The sequence below is a fragment of the Peromyscus californicus genome, unplaced genomic scaffold, assembly GCF_007827085.1.
Source record: "Peromyscus californicus insignis strain IS unplaced genomic scaffold, ASM782708v3 Scaffold_9__1_contigs__length_137607984, whole genome shotgun sequence".
In the NCBI taxonomy this organism is placed as follows: domain Eukaryota; kingdom Metazoa; phylum Chordata; class Mammalia; order Rodentia; family Cricetidae; genus Peromyscus; species Peromyscus californicus.
This window is the reverse complement of record NW_026294617.1, coordinates 91031251-91056696: the sequence shown is the minus strand read 5'-3', so window position 1 is coordinate 91056696 and position 25446 is coordinate 91031251. Positions and strand designations below refer to the sequence as shown.

The 25446-nt window shown below is 36.6% G+C and overlaps 2 protein-coding genes across 9 annotated transcripts in view; both read left to right on the top strand.

Moving 5' to 3' along the window:
- Rnpc3 (RNA binding region (RNP1, RRM) containing 3) overlaps nt 1–4647 on the top strand; it is a 58780-nt gene extending 54133 nt beyond the window's left edge. Inside the window, exons 17-18 of one of the 3 annotated variants that reach the window (XR_008216739.1) lie at nt 779–864; nt 4514–4647. The gene's annotated coding sequence lies outside the window, so the exon portion shown is untranslated. Of the gene's footprint in view, nt 1–778; nt 865–4442 lie in introns of all 3 variants that reach the window. The other 2 variants (XR_008216741.1, XR_008216740.1) reach the window with 2 other exon arrangements.
- LOC128106527 (alpha-amylase 1) overlaps nt 1–24322 on the top strand; it is a 53223-nt gene extending 28901 nt beyond the window's left edge. For 3 of the 6 annotated variants that reach the window (XM_052732083.1, XM_052732082.1, XM_052732081.1), the window contains 10 exons: nt 17028–17240; nt 17554–17700; nt 18547–18744; nt 19186–19416; nt 20124–20257; nt 20981–21103; nt 21197–21296; nt 22581–22699; nt 22810–22935; nt 24101–24322. In XM_052732083.1, the coding sequence (XP_052588043.1) occupies nt 17073–17240; nt 17554–17700; nt 18547–18744; nt 19186–19416; nt 20124–20257; nt 20981–21103; nt 21197–21296; nt 22581–22699; nt 22810–22935; nt 24101–24290 (1536 nt within the window). In that variant the 5' untranslated portion in view covers nt 17028–17072 and the 3' untranslated portion in view covers nt 24291–24322. Of the gene's footprint in view, nt 1–776; nt 865–4532; nt 4647–7378; nt 7509–17027; nt 17241–17553; nt 17701–18546; nt 18745–19185; nt 19417–20123; nt 20258–20980; nt 21104–21196; nt 21297–22580; nt 22700–22809; nt 22936–24100 lie in introns of those variants that run through there. The other 3 variants (XM_052732079.1, XM_052732080.1, XM_052732084.1) reach the window with 3 other exon arrangements.
- The last annotated feature ends 1124 nt before the right edge of the window (nt 24323–25446 follow it).

The window sequence follows — 25446 nt, the reverse complement described above, 5'->3', positions numbered from 1 at the left end:
GAGGAGTTGGTGGAATAGAATGTCGGTGATTGTCAGAAGGTAAGACATAAATTCAGCCACAAAGATGCTAAGGCACAAAGCAATCAGGCACAGGTTCATGTGACAGGCAGTTTGGAGTGTCACCCTGAAGCTGACCATGTACCATTGACAGGAGAAACCATGTTTGAGCTGAAGCCTGGAGAAAGCAAGAAGTTCTTTCTCAGGTGCTTTTGTCAGGAGAATCCCCTAAGAAGTGTCAGAGTGATGGTTTGAATGCTACAGCATCATCATCTAGCACTACTATTTCCTTTATAATCTCATGTAGGGAAGTTATGTTGATCAGCACATGTTCCTAGTGTTCCTGATATCATTTTGAATTATTGCAAATAGAATTTTTAATCATTATGAATAAATAGTCAGTCTGTCTTTTCATGCACTGGTAGGTAGGTAGCTGGTGGCTGATTACTTGTTTAAACATGATACAGAGTTACTCTACTTTGACCGCTGTGCTCATAATGGAATAACTCATGAAAAACTACTGCCCCACAAAGTAGAAAATTCAGGGTAGTACACAACCCCAAACCTGCCATTCTATTCAGTGTTGACTAGTGCAGATCAAAGCACAGTCTGTTCTCTACAATCTGCCCCATGACTCGGGACAGAAGAAGTGCAATGACTCTGTGGCCAGAACAAACACATTGTTCTTTCTACATGATGCATTATGGAGATTACCGGGGAAAGCTGTATGGAAGCAGAACCCTAATAGAATGGCCAAAAATAAGAACAATGTTTTTCCTAGGTGACAATAAATTGAGCTGCTCAGGTTAGAGCGGCCACTCTTGATCCAGATCAGCAGATTCCAACTGCGCTGGAAGGCTGCACATGGTATGTGTTCTTTGAAGGGCATGCTAGTCTGAGTACGGATTTTGTTAGTGTCTTCATGTTAGGCTGTCAGTGCAACTGAGTTTGTGTTTCATGTTATGGCTGCATGTTTGTGAAATCCATAGAACTGTTTGTTTATTGTGAAAGGTATTGGGTGCTATTTTGAGTGGAATTAAATGATATTCAGTAATTATTTGGCTAGACATGAAAATACCTAAACATATGCTCATATCTGGGTATCCATATCAATTCACAAAGCAGTTAGTTAAGGATAATGTAACATGAACAGTCACATAAGATATAAAATTAAATTTATAAATTCTCAGCAATCTCTATCTATCTATCTATCTATATCTATCTATCTATCTATCTATCTATCTATCTATCTATCTATCTATCTATCTATCTGTTGATATCACCAGTAAACTAGAAACCTGTAATATGATTAAAACTATGTCACGGGGACTGGAGTGATACCTCAGCAGTAAAGAGCACTGGCTGCTCTTCCCAAGGACCTGGGTTTAATTCCCAACACCCACATGGCAGTTCACAACTGCCTGTAACTCCAGTTCCAGGGGATCTGGCACCCTTACACAGACATACATGTAGGCAAACACCAATGTACATCAAATAAATAAAGAAACAAATCTTTAAAACAAAACCAATGTCACAAATTAATTAAAACAGACACAGGAATTTTCAGTAAAATAATGTTAGGTGCATGATTTGGTGTTTCCTTCTCTTCTTTATGGTGCTTTGTGCTTTGTCTATTTCCTTTACTAGCTAGTTTCTCATGAGAATAAGACCCTTCCCTTTGTTAGTGGTATGACTTCCATTCTCATTAATTTTTCATCTGTGTTGATTGAAGTTATGCCTCTTTCCAGCCCTGTGATCAAGTATAACATAGAAGGATGTAACAGCACAAGGCAGGCATTGGCTTAACAGAATTAATTTTTAGTTTCTGATGACAAATCTCAACAGGGATTTGTTCATATCATCAAATGGTTTAATTTTTTTTGGAAAATCATATCACTTCAAATATTTTGCACTAGTGATTTTATTTGTTGAATTTTAGTGAAATCATGATAACTACTACAGTTCTCATTAGTAAAATATGCCAGGAGTGTAATCACGTACATTTGACCTTATATCTATGTCAGAATTTACAAGTTATTTCTTTCATCAGCTTTAAGCCACCAAGTACTTTTGAGTTAGCTTGGTAAACATGACTATGGCAATCATAATTCTAGATTCCCTTCAAATTTCAATTGCTAAATCAATAACATTCCGTACATTATACTTCACACAATGACGTATGGATTACAGACCAGCAAGTAAATAAATGAAGAGGCCATGGGATGTAAACAGTCAATACTGAAAGCAAACTCAGAGAGCAAATACTGGTGTAGAAGGTTGATACTGCTGGCTGAATAAATGATCAGGAAACCCATCAGAGCGCTGCCAAGACACAGAAAAATTATGCATTGGCCCACATGGCAGGCAGTTTCAGTGTCATTTTGATGGGCCACCTTGAAGTGGACCATGCAGAGTTGGAAGAAGAAAGCACGCTTAAACTGAAATATGAGGACAGTGGGAAATCCTCTTGTTGATACACCCCAGTAATTCCCTGACAAATGACTGAGTGGTGGGCAGGCAGTTGTGCCATTGTCTTGGAGTGCCTCTGTTTCTAGTCTTTAGTTATGGGAGAGAGAACTGGTGTAATAGACGGAGTTCATGTGTCTGATCGTTCTTGTAGTTTTGAAATGTCTATGGGTGGAACTTTTTATTGGCACTAATAAATTATTTACCAGTTGTGGCCTGTGGTGTGCTGGCAGGTGGGTGTTTACTTGTATAAATAGAGCATTCTACTTTGGAACTTACAGTCAAAATGCAATACCTCATGGCAAACTTCTGTTTATAAGATCGATTCACTCAGGCAAAGCAGAGCCAGAATGTTACTATTCTGTACAACAGAGTGGATTGCAAAGCATGGCAAGGCTTTTCTCCATATATATTTAAAGAGATTCCACAAAACCCAGCTTTGATAGTAAAAAGTAAAAAATGGACACATGGAAGTCAGCTTAACAAAAGTTTTAATATCAATGTTAACTTTTATATATTATCTTTAAGGTACAAAAAGTGGGAAGAAACTACCCAAAACAAAGCCCTAAGGAGTAAAACATAGTTTAACATTGCAATTCTTATGGCTTACATTTCTGATGACTATAGCACACTGTACACTAAGGGAATAAACAAAATTTTAAAATTCATTAATTTTTTTATGTATGAGTGTATGCCCAAGTGTATGTATGTGCACTATGTATGTGCTAGAGTCAATGATGTTCGGAAAATGGCATTAGATTCCCTGAAATTGGAGTCACAGGCAAATGTGAACTGTCGTGTTCCAAGAAACATACAAATAAAAATTCATGCACTTGACACTTGTAAAGGCATCTGGTTATAATCACAAAATATTTTAAAGTAGTAAATACTGAAAATATTTTTACACCAAATAATTTTAACATACAGCAGATGTCTTCAGAATACCTTCAAGGGGCTGAAAGAAAATTATTTCTATAATTCTATTTATGTAATAATTGTAATAATAAAAGTAAAAAACAGTCAGTTCTAGACCACCAAGTAACAGAATTTGTCTGAGGAGATAGTCACCAAAAAAAATTATAAAGAAACTATTTTGGATGTCCAGAGTAATCCTAGATAGAGTTTCTGAGCTATCCGATTCATAAGTAGAAAGTGAGGTGGCAAGGATATGGGCTAACCTACACTATTTTTCCCCACTTCAGAAGATAATGTCTTCCAGGTTTAATGCGAGGGTGACGTAAGGATGAGCACGGAGACTATAAACTTAGAAGAAATGTTCATTTGTCCTAATGTCACTGGACGTTCTCTGGCAACCAGCTTTGATGTTTCTTTGAGCTTTGACAAGCTGCATGATGTAATTGCCAGTAACAGATTAGAAACAGAGTACATAATTTCTACTGTAGCAAAAAGGAAATTATATCATAAAAACAATGTTTAAGTAGGTAAGACATTAAGAAGAAAAATTAACCATTCAGTAAGAACGTGTATTTAAATGCAAATATGTATTAGTGCTTTAACCCAATATAAGAAAATTGTTTCTGTTAAAAGCACAAGCATTTTCAGGTGTGATAAAAATTGATAAAAGTAGTTGATAAAAATAAAAGGCTATAACAAACATTACCCATGCAAATTGTGTCAACCAAACCAAACCAAACAAACAGACAAACAACAACAACAACAACAAAAACCCAGTGAATATAACTATGAAACCCAGTGAGTTTTTACAAAATTAAGTAGAGGCCACATTAATGGCCAAGGTAAATCTTTTATATATCAAACTATTTTACTGGGACTGAAACTCATCAATTTCAAAATCTTTGAACCAATTTTATGTTAAAAAAAGATCAAGGTTGGGGCGGGGGTGAAATTAGGAATATTAAGGAATGCACAATCAAATTGGGAGATATTTAAAGTACTAACACAAATAATTATGAAGGACCAAATGGACATATCCACAGATTTACATATCCTTTGCACAGTCGTCTGCGTGTGAGGTCAGAAAGTGAGTCTTCTAAAGAATGTGAACAGCACAGTGTTCTACTGTCAGCAGGCCTAGATCCCGTGGGAAACACGGCTTCTTGTATGTAGCCAATCTCTGATACAATGGACGCTTACTGCTCGAGCCTTCCCTGTTAGAAGAAAGGTCCTCATGAACACGTGGGCAGCTTTCTCTGTGCGCACAGGTGAGCCACTCTGTAGCACAGATAAATACAAGGAGAATTTACAGTATATTTGGAATAATAATGTACAAAAACTCCTCTAAAAATGTAGTATTTTGTATTTTCTTTTTTCATTATAGGGCAGTGTAGGATCATTTTCCACACTCTAACAGAAAATTGATGTTATTGTGTCTCTAATTTTTGCCTTTCTGGCTGAAAAAAAATATTTTCAGCTACACTGTGCTTCTTTGACCACCTTTCCCGTGGAAAAGATCTGCTCGTTTTGTATCAAATTTCTCTCTACTTTCCCGTTTATTTAGTACCTAGAGCTCTTATGTCTTCATTATTTTATATGTTGTTAATTTTTTCTTCTCTTCTATTGCTCATTTTTCAGTGTTTATTCTGATAGAAGTTTAGGTAAGTATAGGTTAGTAATTAGGGTCATACCATAGATATCCTAGAATTATTTTTGCAACGTTTTACTTTGTCACATTGTTGCTAATTTAAAGTTTTTCTATTTAAGCATATGCACTTGTCTATTTTTACTTCTCATCTTCCATAGATGTTAAATAAGAATGGATGCATGTGACCTTAATAACAAAAACAAAAAATTAAGAAGGAACAATGTATTAATGATAGTTTTATCAATGAGGAAAGTCTTTCTGTAACCTTTTTGAAACTTGGGCTAGAGATATATCTCAATGCTAGAGTGCTTTGCTTGCAAACAAAAGGTCGCAGATTTATCTTCAAGACAACAGTAAAAGGGGGTTGATAAATATTGAAAATTATATTGGTTTTCTATAACAGTCTGAAAATCACTGAATTAAATTATTCCAAAGTTTTCTTTCATTGTTAATATTTTACAACACTTTGATTTAATACACTTTTGGCATCATATTTCCCAGGAGAAATGAATGCCATTAGAACATGTTGTGAATTAAATTGAGCACTGAAGCCGGGCGGTGGTGGCACACACCTTTAATCCCAGAATTTGGGAGGCAGAGGCAGGCAGATCTACTTGAGTTCGAGGCCAGCCTGGGCTACAGAGTGAGTTCCAGGAAAAGGAACAAAGCTATACAGAGGAACTCTGTCTCGAAAAACCAAAAATAAATAAATAAGTAAATAGAGCATTGAAATCAAATGTCTTTACTAATTAGTAGAGAAGATATGTTTTAGTTTAAAAAAAAAACAAAAAAAACAAAAAAACAAAAAACCCTGAAAATTTCAAACATCAACAAGGGGATTCTTAGAAGTCTCTTTGTCGTGAAAAGAAAGAAAAGATATGAAAAAGAAAAGTTCATTTTGAGATGTGCAGTTTAGGAGGCCTTTAAGTAAAACATTTTTTTTTGGTGCCTACTACCTATGGTAGGACACCTCTCATAGCCTAGAGGCAGGGGAAGAGGCTTGGACCTGCCTCTGCTGAATGTACCAGGCTCTGTTGACTCTCCATGGGAGGCCTTACCTTCTTGTAGGAGGGAATGGGGGATGGGTTAAGTGGGGAAGGCTGGAGGGGCGGGAGGAGGGAAGAGGAGGATCTTTGATTGGTATGTAAAATGAATAAAAAATTTCTTAATAAAAAAACACAGCAAGGGAAACACCACTGACTTTTTGTATTGGGTGAGTTAAATTTACTTTCTGAAAAATTTTTCTGAGATAGATTTTACTCATGTTAATTTCTCAAGGCTCTAGTTACTATATCATTGTGTATTTAAGAAAAAATAATTCAAGAGTTAGAAAAACAAAAAAAAAACATTTTTTCACAGTTATTTGTCAACATCACATATTCGTTCTCAGCTGTGAATATACTTAGATAAATGGAAAAGCATCAAATCCTTTCTTCATAATAATTTATTTTCTCTGTGTAAGATTAAAGAGTAATGTAACAGAGACAAGTAATCTCATTTTGAGCGAACATTTAAAAAATAAGACAATTGAGTATAATGTTCACTGTTATTACATTAATTTTTTCTATATTCCAAGATATTTTCAACAAAAAAATGATTTGATTTTTAAAAATAGCAAATAGTAAGGGACAAGGTAGGAGGAGGGGACTCACTGTGCGGCTGGACTGCTTGGCTTAGAATTATGACTGCAGTATTTCCTGTTATATGATTTTGAACCAATCTTGCCATTTACTTGGTCCATAACTTTCTTTTCTCATTCTAAATGTAAAGATGATTACAGTTCCATCTTTCAAGTGTATGATGAAACAGGTCACAAAACATTAAGTGTTTGTTCTTTTTCTTTTCTTAAATCACAGTTAACAATAGTTTTATTATTTGATATATGGGCACATCATGAATTCTATGAATTTAATATTTTGTTTAAGTATCACATTGTGGGTGACAACTTCAGACTTAACGATAGATGTTTGATTCAGTGAATATGTTCCCACTGTGCTCTCATTTATGTTATTGATTCAGTTTGGCTCAGTGACAAACTAATGTGATCTTTAAAATTGTCTTACTGGACTTTTACCCTGGCATTTCATATAAATCATAAGAGGAAAAGCTGAAAGTAGAAGGAAATGTTGCATATTGAAAAAGCAAGCTGATGAGCTGTGTTGTAACAGAAGAGGGGGCAAAGCAGCAACCGAGGGCAGGCAGCAGCCTTTCAAGGGCACCAGGGTGGTGTTGCCCAGTCCACTGTCAGTCACCGTAGAGATCAGATACAATGCTGGCAGAAATCCTATTTGGAGAATTATATAAGGTTTTCAAGAGTGAATATTGAAAAGATGAGATTATAGAAAATTATAAAATTCTGAATCTGACCTTTTTTTCAACTGAAAAGAAATTGAAACCAAAACCGTGAGATTCCTGTTATTTTACAATTGACAAACACTTAGCTGTAGGTTTGGATGATTGCTGATTTATAGAAGTGACTCTGGTAAGTTATTCTAAAAATACATACATTTTTTACTCTCCTCCTTTTTGCACTTAAATAAGAGGTGTGTGTGTGTGTGTGTGTGTGTGTGTGTGTGTGTGTGTTTAAATGGTTTCATGATCCTTTTCAGGCTTAAGGGTTTCACAGCCTTTTTTTAGGTTTGTTGACAGATCGTGTTTGCTTGCCCAGAAGCACAGAATGTACTATTTGTGTTGGAAACACTACTGAGCCTTGGCGCAAAACTTATCTTTAATTTCAGAGATCTGGTGTGCAAACTTGATAAACTCTAGTCTTCATATGTGACTTACGTTAAGTGTAAGTTCATATATTTTTCTGGTGGGAGATATTCCTGGGTAAATGCTCACTGATTTGAGACAGAATGCAAGGTACAATTCAGAGGAATTATGAATTATTTAAGTAAAGCAACCATAACTTGAATACTCTTTATGTAATGTTTCTTAGTAACAATTTAGAATGTTAAAAACTGTAAAAATAAAACATGGACACTTTCAACACTTAGAGATAGTGTTACTACAGATATAGATGATAAAATTGCATGTGAAGATGAAAGAAACTCTAATGTTTTAATGACACTATACATAATCATTCACCATAAAGATACTTAACTATGAGTCTTCTAGGCTACTAATTACTAATGGCAAGAGTAGATAACCTGCTTCTTATTGATCATTGTTAATTCGTTTTTATAATGTCTTAGTGTGCCATCAATTTTGGGCAGAATCCAAAAAAAAATTTTGTAAATAATTAGTATTTACATATGCAAACATGGATATATAGAGATACAAATACAAATTAGAGTTTACTACTACCTTTTTCTTAACATTTAGATCAAGTTTCTTCAAATTATTTGACTTTGGTGTCCATAAGTAGAATGAAGTTAAATGCCTAAATTTATGATAGCTGATGCATTAAGAGGAATCTTGAATTTAAAATAGTCTTACCTCTTTAATATTTATACTGATGTAATAAGACCTATTTTAGAACATTGATTAGAAAATGCTGTTGGTAATATTATGTTTAATTTTTAGTTAGATTTCTTAATGTTAGTTAAGATTTTTAATTTTTCTTCTTATATATTTTAATTTGCATTTTGCATAATTGTGAAATAATATGTGTAGATTTCTTAATGTTAGTTATTAATATTTTTTTGATCTTGAACTTTTTAAAAAAATTTATGATTAATTTAATTTTACATATCAGCCACGTATTCCCCTGTCCTCCCTCCTCTCACCCCCCTCCCCCCAATGCACTCCCCTGTTGCTAGAGTTTTCCTGCCTGGCCCACAGTCAGGACAAATCTCTGTCACCCGCCAGTCCCACAGACGCTCAGACCCGACCAAGTAAACACAGAGACTTATATTGCTTACAAACTGTATGGCCGTGGCAGGCTTCTTGCTAACTGTTCTTACAGCTTAAATTAATCCATTTCCATTAATCTATACCTTGCCACGTGGCTCGTGGCTTACCGGCATCTTCACCTGCTGTTTCTCATCGTGGCGGCTGGCAGTGTCTCTCAGACTCAGCCTTCCACTTCCCAGCTTTATTCTCCTCCTTGTCCCGCCTACACTTCCTGCCTAGCCAATGGCCAATCAGTGTTTTATTTATTGACTAATTAGCAACACATTTGCCATACAGAACATCCCACAGCACTTCCCCCATTTTTTTTTTTCAAAAAGGAAGGTTTTAACCTTAACAAAATAAAATTACATATAATTTGGGAATTTGGGCGTAGCTTCTCTTACTACTTCCTGCTGGAGGGGGGCGCTGTATCTTCTGGGGAAACAAAGAAAATTTTAGGATCATGGAGTAGTCCGTGAGGCTGTATCATCTGAGCCAGTTGCCTTCAAACCATTCTGGATGTTGGATCATCTGGGCCATGGTGTCATTGGAGACCTTTCAGGGGGTCTTGACTGGTCAAACCTGATGTATCTTAATCTGGAACAAATCCATAGCCTCTGGCTTTCTGTGGGAACAAAAGCAGAGTCTCCTTTCCAAAGCAACATATCCTTATATTCAAATTTTGAAGTCAAGGTACCTTTAAAATATACATTTTGGCATAACTCAACAGCTTTTACAATGAAATGTTTTTCTGCAGTTAAAAGTCCCAAAGACAACACAATGCAGATTCTCTGTGTAATATCCATTTTTACGTGGCTTATTTTTTATACTACCTTTACTGTCTCTTTAAAGACTTTATTTTTTAAAACTATGTATTTGTTTCTATAACTCTATATATCATCTTTTTTGTCTCTTTCAAGCCTACGTATCTTTTACACACATTGTAAACTATTACATCTGAATCTGTCTTATTGTGAATCTATTGCCTTAAACTGCAGCAGCTGTGGCTGCTGGATCCACCCACCTCAGCTTCCCAACATGGCCATGGTTTACCGCCAGCTCTGGGAGCTATCGGGGGTCTATGCTTTTAGCCAAGCAGTGTGTAGCCCAGAAACCTCCCCTTTTGCTCTGCACCAGCAAAGGCTAAATCCACCATGCAGCTCAAAGTGCCACTTGCAAAGGCCTCATTCCTGCCATAGGCAGGTCGAGCGCTCACACTAGGAACCCACCAGTAGCTCAAACCGGCAGCTGCCGCTCATTTGAGAGAGACAATTAGGAAGCTGTTTTTAGCTCCATTTTAGAATCTTTTTTCTCAGTTTTTAGGTGGAAACTCTTGCCACCACGTTGGACGCCATTTGTTGCTAGAGTTTTCCTGCCTGGCCCACAGTCAGGACAAATCTCTGTCACCCGCCAGTCCCACAGACGCTCAGACCCGACCAAGTAAACACAGAGACTTATATTGCTTACAAACTGTATGGCCGTGGCAGGCTTCTTGCTAACTGTTCTTACAGCTTAAATTAATCCATTTCCATTAATCTATACCTTGCCACGTGGCTCGTGGCTTACCGGCATCTTCACCTGCTGTTTCTCATCGTGGCGGCTGGCAGTGTCTCTCTGACTCAGCCTTCCACTTCCCAGCTTTATTCTCCTCCTTGTCCCGACTACACTTCCTGCCTAGCCAATGGCCAATCAGTGTTTTATTTATTGACTAATTAGCAACACATTTGCCATACAGAACATCCCACAGCACTCCCCATTCCCACCTCCTCCAAAGCAAAAACTCCCCTGGTGATTCAGCTCAGCCTGGTAGATTCAGTTGAGGCAGGTCCAGTTTCCTCCTCCCTTCACCTAGGCTGAGCAAAGTGTCCCAGCATAGGCCCCAGGCTCCAAAAAGCCAGCTCATGCACTAAGGACAGGTCTCGGTCCTACTGCCTGGGGGCCTCCTAAATAGTTCAAGCTAATCGACTGTCTCACTTATCCAGAGGGTCTGATCGAGTTCCATGGGGGCTCTTCAGCTACTGGTTCATAGTTCATGTGTTTCCACAAGTTTGGCTAAGTATCCCTGTGCTTTTCCAATCATGGTCTCAATATCGCTTGCTCATATAATCCCTCCCCTCTCTCTCGCCGATTGGGCTCCTGGAGCTCCACCTGGGGCCTGGCTGTGGATCTCTGCATCTACTTCCATCAGTCACTGGATGAGAGTTCTATCATGACAGTTAGGGTGTTTGGCCATCTGATCACCAGAGTAGGTTAGTTCAGGCTTTCTCTCAACCATTGACAGTAGTCTATTGTGGAGGTATCTTTGTGGATTTCTGGGGACCTCTCTAGTACTTTGCTTCTTCCTATTCTTGATAGGAACTATTTTGTTATTCAGATGCTATCAAATGTTCTAATATATATTATCAAAGGTGTTATATATATATATATGTGTGTGTGTGTGTGTGTGTGTGTGTGTGTGTGTGTGTGTGTGTGTGTGTGTGTGTGTATTGGAAATTGAACACAAAGCCACATAAATCCTATGCACAGATTCAGGCAATGAACTGTTCTTAGCTCTATTTGACGTTATTATTATTTAAAATTTCTTACTTGTACACAAGATATTGTGATCACATTCCCTTCCCTTTTATCCTCTTAGTCTTTTTTTTTTTTTGATTTTTCGAGACAGGGTTTCTCTGTGTAGCTTTGCACCTTTCCTGGAACTCACTTGGTAGTCCAGGCTGGCCTCGAACTCACAGAGATCCGCCTGGCTCTGCCTCCCGAGTGCTGGGATTAAAGGCGTGCGCCACCACCGCCCGGCTATCCTCTTAGTCTTATACTCACACTTTTGACATCTTTCCTAACTAGTTCAACTTCTATTTTTATGTCTTTTTTTATCCTTCTGTGCAAGTCTTGTGTGTATGATCATATTTGCTTTGTGCTTATATTTGCAAAAATTGTGCTATATCCAGAAGGTAACATATTACAATGTTTAACTCCGTCCTCCAGATCTTAGATTCTTTTTAAAAAAATCAAAAGATTACTTTATATGTTTGAATGCTTTGCTTTCATGCCTATCTTTGCACCATGTGCATTCAGTGCCTTCAGAAGCTGGAAGAGGAAGTTGTATCCTCAGGAACTGGAGTTACAGATGGTTGTGAGTTGCAGGTGGGTGATGAGAATCAAAAACAGGTCCTGTGGAAGGGCAGAAGACACTATTAATGTCTGAACCATCACTCCAGGCCCAAACTCTTACTGGCTTTCCAGATCCTCTTCCATGATGCTCTCTGGGACCCATTGTGGATAATATAGATGTCTTATTTGTGGCCAAATACTCTAAATTCCCTGATTCTCAGCCCTTTGAAGAGTTTTGAGTAATTGCTTTGACTGTCACCCATTGCTGAAGAGTTCTTTGGCTAAGGCTGAGACTTATACCAATCTATGTTTGTAAACACAAATATTTAGAAAGCAATTCAATTAGTTTATTTAACAAAACATTGGTAGTAGAGTCTACCATGGGACCCATGATCTCCCAGGCCATAAATATTTGACCAGGTTTACAGTACAAGGTGTGGATTCCTGCAGCCCCAAGATCCAAAAAGAAAGTGATAGCTTGTCTCCGGGACTGTCATGTTATTAATACATCTTGGCTGAAGGGTGCTATTTTAACACAGGGTTCAAGACTGTATTAGATCATCGCTGAATTTTTTCTCTCAATCACTTGAACAGAACCTTCCTGTACTATGAAAACTAGTCAGTGGGAAGGAAACTTAGAGCTCAGTTCAACTTGATTTCTGTATTCTGTATCCAAAGAATGTGTTGTTCTCAACACATTCCATTTTCTTTTGACAGGTAACTGGAATCATTGTCAATAGCAATACATGTATTGCCTTGGGGGCTCCCTGGCCAACAACTCATAGTGCACTCATTTCACACGTGACACTGGGATTTTACTTTAAAAACATATAATTTCTGGGAAAAGCTTTGGTCTGTTCAGACTACCAGCATTTTAATAGTTCAACAGATAACTTTTTTTAAATGAGCCCATGGATCATTCAGTCACTTGGAAATATTAGTTTACCACATTGTTAGCTCATCTATATTTATATGAACACAGTCCTAGCTAGCTGAATATTCTCCCAGGCAAAATTTTATGCTTAGTTGATTCAGAGGGCCTTTTTCTCCTGGCATCTTCTATCCCCTCTGGATTATACAGTTTTTCTGCCTCCTCTTCTGGGTAGAGATTTGATAAAGATCTCCAACTTAGATTTTCTCTCCACATAATTTATGACTGTGGGCCTCTGCATCTGTTCCTATCTGCTGCTGGAATAATCGTCTATGATGATGACTGGAAAAAGTACTGATATATGAGTATAGCAGAATGTTATTAAGAATCATTGTATTGATTTTAGTTTTTGGCCAGTATGATCTGTCACTTGTGTTATTGAGCTTAGCCATTCTGACAGGTGTAAGATGGAATCTCAAAGTAGTTTTGATTGCATTTCCTTAATGGCTAAGGATGTTGAACATTTCTACCTTTTAATTTTTTTTAAAAATTGAAAATAGGTTCTTCTCTTTTACAATACATACTGACCAAGGGTTCCCCTCCCTCCACTCCTCCAAGCTTCCCTTCACCTCCCCTCTCAACCAGATCCATTTCCCCTCGGTTTGCTCTTCAGAAAAGAACAGTCCTCTAAGAGACAATAGTCAAACGAGACAAGGCAAAGGCCCTCATATCAAGGCTGGACAAGGCAACTCCCTAGGAGGAAAAGACTCCCAAGAGCAGACAAAAGAGTCAGAGATACACCTATTCCCCCTGTTAGGAGTCCCACAAAACATCAACCTAACAGCCAAAACATATAAGTAGAGAACCTGGTATAAACGCATGTAGTTTCTGTGCTTGTCACATCAGTCTCTGTGAACCCATGTGAGTCCTGCTTAGTTGATTTGGTGCCAAGAACATTTCATCAAGTGTTTATCTTGAGATTCTTCTGTTGAAAATTCTCTGTTTAGATATGTATGCCATTTTCAAATTGCATTATCTGGTGTTTGGATATCTACTTTTCTGAGTTCTTTATATATTTTGGGTATTAGATAGAAGACTTTCTATTGGATGTGGAGTTGGCAAAATTCTTTTCCTATTTGCTAAGCTGTGACTTTGTCCAGTTGACAGTGTCCTTTCTCTTTCTGAAGGTGTTCAGTTTCATGAGTTCCCATTTATTAAGTGCTGATCTTAGTGCCTGCTCTGGCAGTTTCAGTTCAGAAAATCATCTGTTTCAATGATTTCAAGGCTAGTCCTCACTGTCTCTGAAGTCTTTAATCTATTTGAACTTGAGTTTTGTACAGGGTGAAGATATGGATTTATTTGCCTTCTTCTTTGTGCTGACATCCAGTTTGACCACCACCATTTGCTGAAGATACTTTCTTTTTTTTCCCAGTGTATGTTTCTGGCTTCTTTATAAAAAAATAGTGTCCATAGGTGTTTGGGTTTATGCCTGTGTGTTCAATTGATTCCATTGATCAACATGTCTGTTTTTATTCCAATACTATGTGGGTTTTATTGCTATAGCTCTGCAGTACAAGGTCATATCAGAGATGGTGAAACTTCCAGCAGTTCTTTTAGTTTTCAGGAATATTTGCTATCCTGGGTTTTTTTGTTTTTCTATATGAAGTTGAGAATTTTCCTCTAAAGGTCTTCAAATAACTGTGTTGGAGTTTTGATGGGGATTGCATTGAATCTTTAGTTTGCTTGTGGTAGGATAGCCATTTTTACTATGTTAATCCTATGGTGCCATGAGCATGGGAGATCTTTCCATTTTCTGATATCTTCTTCAACTTCTGCCTTCAAAGACTTGAAGTTTTTGTTGTATAAGTCTTTCACTTGCTTGGTTAAAGTTACCCCAAGATATTTTGCATTATTTGAGGTTATTGTGAAAGTTGTTGTTTACCTGATTTTTTTCTTGGTCTGTCTGTCATTTGTATATAGGAGGGCTACTCACTTTTTTTTTTCTGATGCAAGCACATAAGGGTCCTTTTATTCAGGTTCAACCTGGGCTGCTGCATGGCAGATGGAAGGAAATGTGGTGACGGCCACGAGCCCAGGTGTAGAGGGTTTTTATAGGGAAAAACCACAAGCAGGGAATTGGCAACTTGGGATTGGGTAGAAGGGGCAAGGTGATTTTTTGAAACTATTGGTCTAGACATTTGGCGGGAACAACAACCACTGAACAGGATTATCTGGACTGCTCAGTAGGATTGTCTAGATATCTCCAAGGGCCATAAACCACAGACAGGATCCTGTTAAGCTTTCCTTTCCTGTATAAACAGCAGACAGGACGTCTGCAGGAGGATACTGTTCTGTATCTGTTCAAGTTATCATGGCATATTCCTGAGCCTGTAAAGTTAAGTCTAGGCCTTCACATCCCCCCCTTCACAAGTACCAATGACAGGACTCAATCATGAGTCCTACCTGTCCAGAGGTTCAAGGGTATTGGGACCTAAGAACCATTAGCTAACAGATTTTTCTAGGGCAGTGACATCTGTGTCTATTGTCATTTTTTAAGGCCCTGTAGTTCTGATCTTTGAGTACAACCAGATTAACATTTTATATAGTACCTCTTTGGTTCTGCATAAAGAAGGTCAAGTGTCTTATCTTATTGCAGAAACTTCTCAGTTAATAAATTTATCTATTGGCAACTCTGAACCTGTTTTCATGGTATGTCAATGGGCATTATAGTTGGCCATCTTGACTCTATGCCAAGAAGTTTCCTTTTGACCCAGCATTTCAGCCTTTTCTGAACAGGGAACATGGGACGATGTATTCTCTTCTGTAACTGCTTCAAGCTGGCATTGGGGCGCTCTTGTCAGGACCCCCAAAAGGCTGAAAGGCTGGTCAAAAGTTGGTCAAAGGCTAGACAATGGGTCATCTGTCAGAGGGCTACTCATTTTTTAGAGTTAATCTTGTTTCTAACCACTTTGCTGAAGGTGTTTATCAGATGTAGGAGTTCTCTGGTGGAATGTTTGGAGTCACTTATGTACCCTATGATATAATCTGTAAATAATGGTACTTTTCCTTTTTCCTTTCCAATTTATATATCTTTGATATCCATCAGTTGTCTTACTGCTCTATCTAGAATTTCAATAACTATATTGAATAGATATGGAAAGAGTGTGCAACTTTGTAATGTTCCTGATTTTAATGGAGTTGCTGTAAATTTCCCTCCATTTAATTTGATTCAATAAGTAATCCTTACTAATAGGTATCATATTGTGAAGTATAATGTCAGAAATTTTGGTGAAATAAAGAATACACTGATTTTTAGTTAGACATATTATCAAATTCTGACATTGTCAATCATTACATAAACCTAATTGACAGTTTCCCTAGTCCTGTGTGTATATTTTTGTGTGTATTGCAAGGCTTATAATTGACCATAAAATATATTTTCTGATATACTTTTCATTTACTAAAAATTAGGACACAATTCATGTCAATATCTTGTACAATACCTGGAACTTAGTGTATGCCTGTTATAGCCATTAACTGAGAACATAGGAGACTTTATAAACATTTGCTAGGACTAGGAATATTAGATATGAAGTACATCTTTAATAAAGTTTAGTTCAGAAAGGTGAATGTGTAAATATTAATATATTTATAATATAAATCAAACAATTCATTAGCATAATCTAAAAGCTGTCACACAAAAAATATTTACTAATTTTACCTGGGAATATAAATGTAGACTAAAACAAAAATATTCTTTCAGTTGAATATGTACCATGTACCTAAGGGTGGTGGGTCATAGGGAGAACATGGAATAGCATAGAGTTGCCTGTGAAATATGGAAAAGTCTAGTTTTATTAAGGATAGTGTTCATACAGTTTGTTGGGGAGGGAGCAAAAGAGAGCATCATAATTGACAGAGGAATAATTAATATCTATATCAGTCTTGATAAACCTTCTCAGAGATCTGATACTTTCTCATTTCTTCTCCTTAATAGGTGATATCACTTTCAAATACCTAGATGTTTAGCATTTCTCTTTTTCCTGTTATTAGGTTCTTGTTGACCATATTATTAGTAATCCTTTACAGTTGAAAAATAGCTAGTACTCGAATATTGATTCATGTTAGCTTTTATTTCATTGTGCTTTTCCCCCCCTTTTCTTTCTATTTTTTATTTTTCAGGAATAAAGTGGTTGTTAGAAAAAACACTAACAACATCATACCAAAATGAAGTTCTTCCTGCTGTTTTCCCTCATTGGGTTCTGCTGGGCTCAATATGACCCACATACTGAATATGGACGAAGTGCTATTGTCCACCTTTTCGAGTGGCGCTGGGTTGATATTGCCAAGGAATGTGAGCGATACTTAGCTCCTAATGGATTTGGAGGAGTGCAGGTAAGATTTGTTCACAACTTAAATGAAGAGTTCACTGTGCTTATATAAAATTGTTTTCTAATAGCTTATAATTATTCTGAAACAATATTTCACTTCATGCATAATTTTCTTGAGGAAGAAAAAAGGTCGGTGTTGATAGCAACTTTATATCATGTTTTAGGACACCAAGAGGCCCTCTCCATCATGCTGTCAATGATTTTAGTGGTTCTGAAGCAATAGATCTACAAGTATACAGCTCAAGAATTTCACGCTCATTCATAGTTTTCTACAGGAGTAAACCATAATCTGACAATCTTAATTGTTTTATTTTTAGGTCTCTCCACCCAATGAAAACCTAGTAGTTAACAGTCCTTCAAGACCTTGGTGGGAAAGGTACCAACCAATTAGCTACAAAATATGCTCAAGGTCTGGAAATGAAGATGAATTCAGGGACATGGTGAATAGGTGCAATAATGTTGGTGTAAGTGAATTCATATTTCCTTTGAAGTCATTATATGAAAAACCAATTTCTGTCTTTTGTTTCTTATTGTTCTTGAGCAAAAAACTTTATACTTTAATTTTTTCTTTACATTTTAGCTCTAACTCAACTTTAAAAAAGTTCTGAAAAATATGGTAAACTTTAAAAAAAATTCTTTCATATGAACCATCTAAAGAAGAATACATAGAAGGCAAACCTTTGACTATTAATCTTTATAACCACACTCATTTTCTACTAACCCCTTTCTCATCATGGATTAGAAATTTCAGATGCAATACTTACTGTCATTTTTATGATACATAGCTATTTCTCCTTTTAATAAGATCAGTATCTACCCTTTTTATCTTCAGAGACTAAAAAAAGACTCACATTAACTCCTTTTAAAATCAAGAATGTTCAATTATCTTTAACCTAATTCTAGTTTAAAAAAAAAAACAGTACTTTTCATTTGATTTTAGTGATAACGGTTCCTGGTTTTCCACTTATCAGTTCTATAAATCCTCAACCAAATATTAGGACTGTTTGTGATCTTCATTTCACACTGGTTTTCTTTTACACTTCACTTTTTGTCTTATCTAAAAATTAAACTATAAAATAACATATCTGTCTATCTATCTATCTATCTATCTATCTATCTATCTATCTATCTATCTATCTACCTACCTATCATCTATCTATCTATCTATCTATCTATCTATCTATCTATCTATCTATCTATCACCTATCTATTTATCTATCTATTTTTTAGTTTTACTTGCATGCTGTGCAGTTTAATTATATAGGTTTTAGCTCTCTACATTGAACTGAAGCACACACTTGTCTCTTCAGGTCCGTATCTATGTGGATGCTGTTATTAACCACATGTGTGGAGAAGGGGCTGAAGCAGGAACAAGCAGCACGTGTGGAAGTTATTTCAACCCACAGAGCAGGGACTTCCCTGAGGTTCCATACTCCGGTTGGGATTTTAATGATGGCAAATGTAAAAGTGGAAGTGGAGGCATTGAGAACTACAATGATGCTTATCAGGTGAGGAAAATGATCAGAATAAAAAATCATATGGCCTTATTGTGCACATATAACTGTTGGAATACCATTTGACATGTGGTTTAGATACCTCAGGAAACATATTACTAAGAGTTAGAAATGCAAATCAATCTTCAAAGAGCTCCTAGTTATTTGATGGCTCAGGGTTTGATTCTTGTACCACAGTAAAAAAAGAAAAAGAGAGAGGAAGAAAAAGTGTTTCCTTGATCAACTGATAATATTATCTACTTTATTTCCTCATAGTTCAGTCTTCATATGGGAAAATATTCTTAGAATGTATCCACAGTTGAATATGAATGTTCCCAGTGTCCCATGAAAAGGCTTTATGAAGCTTCCTATAGATCAAAGGATTGTAGGGTGAGAGCTGACATTTATAAGTCAATTACCATTTTGTTTTATTTGTTTATTTGTTTGTCTCAACAGGTCAGAGACTGTCGTCTGTCTGGCCTTCTGGATCTTGCACTTGAGAAAGATTATGTTCGTACCACAGTGGCTAATTATATGAACCATCTCATTGACATGGGTGTAGCAGGTTTCAGACTTGATGCTTCTAAGCACATGTGGCCTGGAGACATAAAGGCGGTTTTGGACAAACTGCATGACTTAAATACACAGTGGTTCTCCCAAGGAAGCAGACCTTTCATTTATCAAGAGGTAAAGTAATACACATATGTGCATATAAATGACACCATTTTTATTAACTAGAAGATAGATGGAAAGTTTTATTAAATATAAGTTTAATAGATTAATGTCTGAATGTCTTATTACATGTGCAGTTTTTTTAACTTCCTTTTATTTGGATATAACAGACTGAATTATTTTCCAAAATAATGGTCTAGGAGAGTATAGAGAATTTATATAGCCTGCGACATTATTGTGTCACTTAATATATACTCAGGGACCATTATGCAAGACAGAAAATCTTAGTCATTGAAGCAAGCCAGTCTTTCTAGATTTAAATTTTGTCTGAGGTATTATTAAATGTGTAAATTTTGGGTAAATTGATTAATATTTCTGTGCAAATTTTTTATGTGAAGAGGTTAGTACTGTTTTGTATTTGATTTCTTTGGAGAACTGGAAGAATTTGTAAGTTCTGAAATTGTTTATCTGACAGTACTTTGTTGATATGAATTTCTGAATTTTCAATTATATGTTAAATTGAAATTTGTCAACCATCTTCATTGGACAAGAAATGGCATTGTCGTTAAGTTTCTTTCAAGAGTGATGTATATATTTTATAAAGAAATAAAGAAAACCAATTTGAGCATCAACAGCATAAGGAATTTATAGGACATTATTTTCACGTTAAATATTTTAATATTACTTTATTCAAATGACAGTTTCCCCTTTATCTCTCCTAGGTCATTGATCTGGGTGGTGAAGCAGTGACAAGCAGTGAGTATTTTGGAAATGGTCGTGTGACAGAATTCAAGTACGGAGCAAAACTCGGCACAGTCATCCGCAAGTGGGATGGAGAGAAGATGGCCTACTTAAAGTAAACACAGCACACTTTGTGATTTTGTCTGCCGCGTATCTGTTGACCTATTATCCCAATACATGATCATCTTAGAACATTCTGATTTATTAAATATTTATCAATACGTTAGCTATCAAGAAGGTTCATTGTTCTCTAAATCACAATTAATCATCTGGAATTAATAATTTTCATTTTAAATGTCAATAACAAGGAGGCATTCCTGAAATACAAAACATCACCTAGAGATTTTTTTTCTGCCTGTGATATGAGTCAACTAGATTTTGGTAATTATAATCTGCTAAAGTCAAGATACTACTTTAAAAACCCTACTACACATAAATAAAACTATAATGTGGCCATACTGTTACACTTATACATTGCAATAAATTAATCTGAAATGTTTAACTGTTTTTAATACAGTGTAATATTCAATCCTCATTTTGTTTTTTATTGTATGTAATGTGATATGAATATTTACCCTTCTTGAGTCCATCTACATTGCAATCTTACAGGAGCAATGTGAATGAAATGCAAATAAACTTACCATACATAGAATCATGGAACATATTAGCTAATTACATACATATATATGCACATATGTAAAAGAACTTTTTCCTGTGGAATAATCACTTAGTTAGAGAATCAGTAGTTAAATGAAAATAGATTATAAAAAGAGATACAGATTGAGGGTAATCTAAAGGTGTTGTAAAAGAATAATATATGCATTTTTTTTTTAAATAGGAACTGGGGAGAAGGTTGGGGTTTCATGCCTTCCGACAGAGCCCTTGTCTTTGTGGACAACCATGATAATCAGCGAGGGCATGGGGCTGGAGGAGCATCTATCCTGACATTTTGGGATGCTAGGTGGGTAAAACCATTGTTCACTGTCTTGTTATTTCCTCTTTAGTGATGGCAAGTTTTCTATTCTTCTATTATAATATATTTTGTAATCTTCAGACTATATAAAATGGCAGTTGGATTTATGTTGGCTCATCCTTATGGATTCACAAGAGTAATGTCAAGTTACCATTGGCCAAGGTATTTTGAGAATGGACAGGTAAGTGAATATATTATTTCAAGAGAAGGGAAGCAGTCCTGTTTTAATTTCACATAAAAATTGTTGCATAAAGTGCATGTCATCAAATATTTATTTATTGTAATTTTAGTAAAGTAAGTTTATCACAGAAGTATCCACTACTTTATCACTATGAAAAAAGCTTGACTTCTTAGTTTCATGCCAGATTCACAGTTTAAAACTTGACCAAGATAAATATTTGCTAAATATTATTAGATTTTTCTATGGAATGGAAAGAAATCATTTAGTTTAACTGAGGTTAACTAATATATATGTGTGTGTGTGTGTGTGTGTGTGTGTGTGTGTGTGTGTGTGTGTGTGATTATACTAAATTAAGCAAAGAAATTTGAAGATTTATTCAAGAATACTAAGAATTCCAAAAATATTATGCAATATATTAATCTGAATAATTTCAAAAAGCAACTAAGGGTCAGAGGAGATGACTTAGAGGGTAAAGCTCTTGCAGGAGGGACAGGGTTCAGTTCGCTGTCACCTTGCAATGCTAAGCAGTTTGATATCTCATCTGTAAGGCATTTGCCCAACAAGTGGAGTCCGAAGATTCCTGGATCATAAAATTGGCCAGCTCTGGGTTTAGGGGGAGAGACCCTTCCTCTGTTGACAATGGAGAGAATGTTTGTTCGATTGTTTTAGGAAGATGTTTGAATGTGTTGACAATCATGAAATGGCATATTAAAATTTTAGAGAATTTATTACAGAATATCAGGGTATATTTATTATCTCTTTTATTTAAAAGATTATGCAAAACCTAAACTGGTATTAATTTGGAATTAATTATATTTGTTAAAAAATCTTACAGGCTTTATAGACATTGTTTTTTTTTTTTTTGTAGCAACCAAACCATATTTCCATTTTACAAATGATGAAATTCAGGCCTAGGGAATTTATGTATCTTGAATGTGTAGTTTTTAAAGCCATTGGTACTGGAGACTGGTCTTTAATCCTAATCTTCCCAATACTAGTGCTCTTACCATTCTAGTGACATTAAAGAAGTCAGAGAGATATAAGAAGCTATTGCATGCAAAGGCTCTGAGTGAATAAAAATGTGTAATCCTTTGAAATATGACTCTAGAGAACTGTGGTGTATACACTCAAATAGTTAAAACTCGGTAAATGTCTGTATAAATACTGAAGAAGTTAGACACTAAGTAGATACTATAGAGACTCAAGTAGCAGAACTTTTTGAGTTTTGTGCATTGGAAATGAAATATTCACGTTAAAATCCTGAAAATTTCCCCTACAATATAGGATATCAATGATTGGGTTGGACCACCCAATGACAATGGAGTAACCAAAGAAGTGACCATTAATGCAGACACCACTTGTGGCAATGGCTGGGTCTGTGAACATCGATGGCGTCAAATAAGGTTGGGAGTGTCCCCTACAGATCTTGTCTAATAAGAAAGTTGTGTAACTTCATGTTTTAAATTGTTGAAGTTTAAGGGTACCAGCATTTCACATGATATTGTGCTTTTAGGAACATGGTTGCCTTCAGAAACGTCGTAAATGGTCAGCCTTTCTCAAATTGGTGGGATAACGGCAGCAACCAAGTGGCTTTTGGCAGAGGGAACAGAGGATTCATTGTCTTTAACAATGACGACTGGTAAGTGGATATCAATTAAATTAGGATTGCATACTATTATATTTTTAGACATTCTTTTTGTTTCCTGCTCATGTGTAGCTGAAAAGCTTTTCAAACCAGTGACCTGAAAACTATAGAAAAAGATACTTGCCCTTAATTTGTTTCTCCATTTTTGTAGCTTTTGTTTTAAGTAGAGTTTTGTTGTTACTGTTGTTTTTGGTGTAGTCTTACACTGTCATGTGAATATATTCTCATTCATATACACATGACATCTGTACAAGTCTAAACATTCAATAAAAGTCTTAAAAATCCGTGTAAGTATGGGCATTATTAGATTCAAAGCACTCCCCCATCCCCTAGCTCTGTATCTCAACTATTTATTTTTCTGTTTCTTTAATATATAATCTTAAGTTCTCTGCTTCTGTGTGATGAGTAGTTTCATTGCATTTGTATACTTGGCTATGGCTGGTGGTTTTCCTCAAGAGGAAGTTGAGGTTTGGTTCTACAGTTTCCAATGACTGGTCTTCCATTTTTGATGCATGCATCTTTTTCTTCTCCTTTAATAATTTCTTCATATATATTTATATAACTATACATAGAAAAATCTCTGTGTAAGTAGTTGACAGTCTCAGTTGAAAGTTATCTTTTGCTCATTTAGATTATTGGATTAAATCTGTCATTAAACACCATGTGCAAGGCACCTTATAGAAGAAAGAATTTGTTTGGGCTTGCAATTCTGGGGGTGGGCTAGACTCCTTGAAAGCAAGGTATGAGGGGAGGAGCAGGAAGCTGATGGCTCACACTTTGCACCTCAGCACAATATAGAAAGAGCTGACTAGAAAAGGTAGGACTCTTTTTCTCTCAAGGCGCTGCCTTCAGTGACACAAATCCTCCAACAAATTCACTTTTCCTAACCTCCCCAAACTATGTCACTACATGGGGACCAACATTTTAACTTACCAAGTGCTCTTTTTATATGTATGTATGTATGTATGTATGTATGTATGTATGTATGTATCTATCTATCTATCTATCATCTACCTATCTATTTCACTTACTTGATTTCTGGCCAGTAAATTATAATTTTTATTTGTACAGCACAAAGTTTAGGCAATTATTTAATTTGGAGATAGTTTGCTTTCTTGAATTTTCCTATTTTGAATTTGACTTCTTTTTACTTTTTCAGGGAATTGTCAACAACTTTACAAACTGGTCTTCCTGCTGGCACATACTGTGATGTCATTTCTGGAGACAAAATTGACGGCAATTGCACTGGAATTAAAGTCTATGTTGACAGTGATGGCAATGCTCACTTTTCTATTAGTAACTCTGCTGAAGACCCATTTATTGCAATCCATGCCGAATCAAAAATATAAAGTTTAAAATAAATACATATTGAGAGCATCAATCATTTGTATTTCTTTTCTTTCGTATAATTTAATTTTTTATTTAAGATATTTTTAAATTCATTTTATATACCAACCACAGATCCCCCCACATCCCTCCTCCCACTTCCCCTCCCAGCTTTACCCCTCCCCTGGCTTCCTCCCATCCTCTCCTCCAAAAACGTAAGGGCTCCCATGGGGAGTCAGCAAAACCTGGTACATTCAGTTGAGGCAGGACCAAGCCCCTTCCATTCATCAAGGCTGAGTAAGGCGTCCCATCATAGGTAGTGGGCTCCAGAAAGCCAGCTCATGCACCAGGGATAGATCCTGATCACACTGCCAGGGGCCCCTCAAACAGACCATGCTACACAACTGTCTCATACGCAGAGGGCCTAGTCTGGTCCCATGCATTTCCACAGCTGTTGGTCTAAAGTTTGTGAGTGCCTATGAGCTTGGTTCAGTTGTCTCTGTAGATTTCCCAATCATGATCTTGACCCCCCTCCCCTTGCCCATATAGTCTCTCTTCCCTCTCTTCAGCTAGACTCCTGGAGCTCGGTTTGGTGCTTGGCTGTGGATCTCTGCATCTGCTTCCATCAGTCACTGGATGAAAGGTCTATGACGACAGTTAGGGTATTCACCAATCTGATTACCGGGGTAGGCCAGTACAGGCACCCTCTCCATTATTGCTAGTAGTATAATCTGGGTTGACTTTTGGAATTTGGGGAATTTCCCTAGCACCAGGTTTTTCCCTAACCCTATCAAGATATCTCTTTCATTGCTTTCCCACTCTATCCCTCCCTCAGCTCAACCATCCTCTTCTCTTATGTTCTCATCCCTCATCTCCTCCCCTCTATTTCCTTGTCCCCAGTTTACTCATGGAGATCTCATCTATTTCCCCTTCCCAGGGTGATCCATGCATCCCTCTTAGGATCCTCTTTGTTTCCTAGCTTCTCTGGAGCTGTGGAATGTAGTCTGATTATCTTTTGCTTTACATCTAGTATCCACTTATGAGTGAGTACATATCAAAAGTCCCAGGGGTACCTGCCCCCAGGAGATTTCTCTGGAGTCCTGGGGAAGACACTTACAAGTGGCAGATATCTAATCTGAGGGATAGCAATTGAATCTATGCACACTGAGCTCTTTCAGT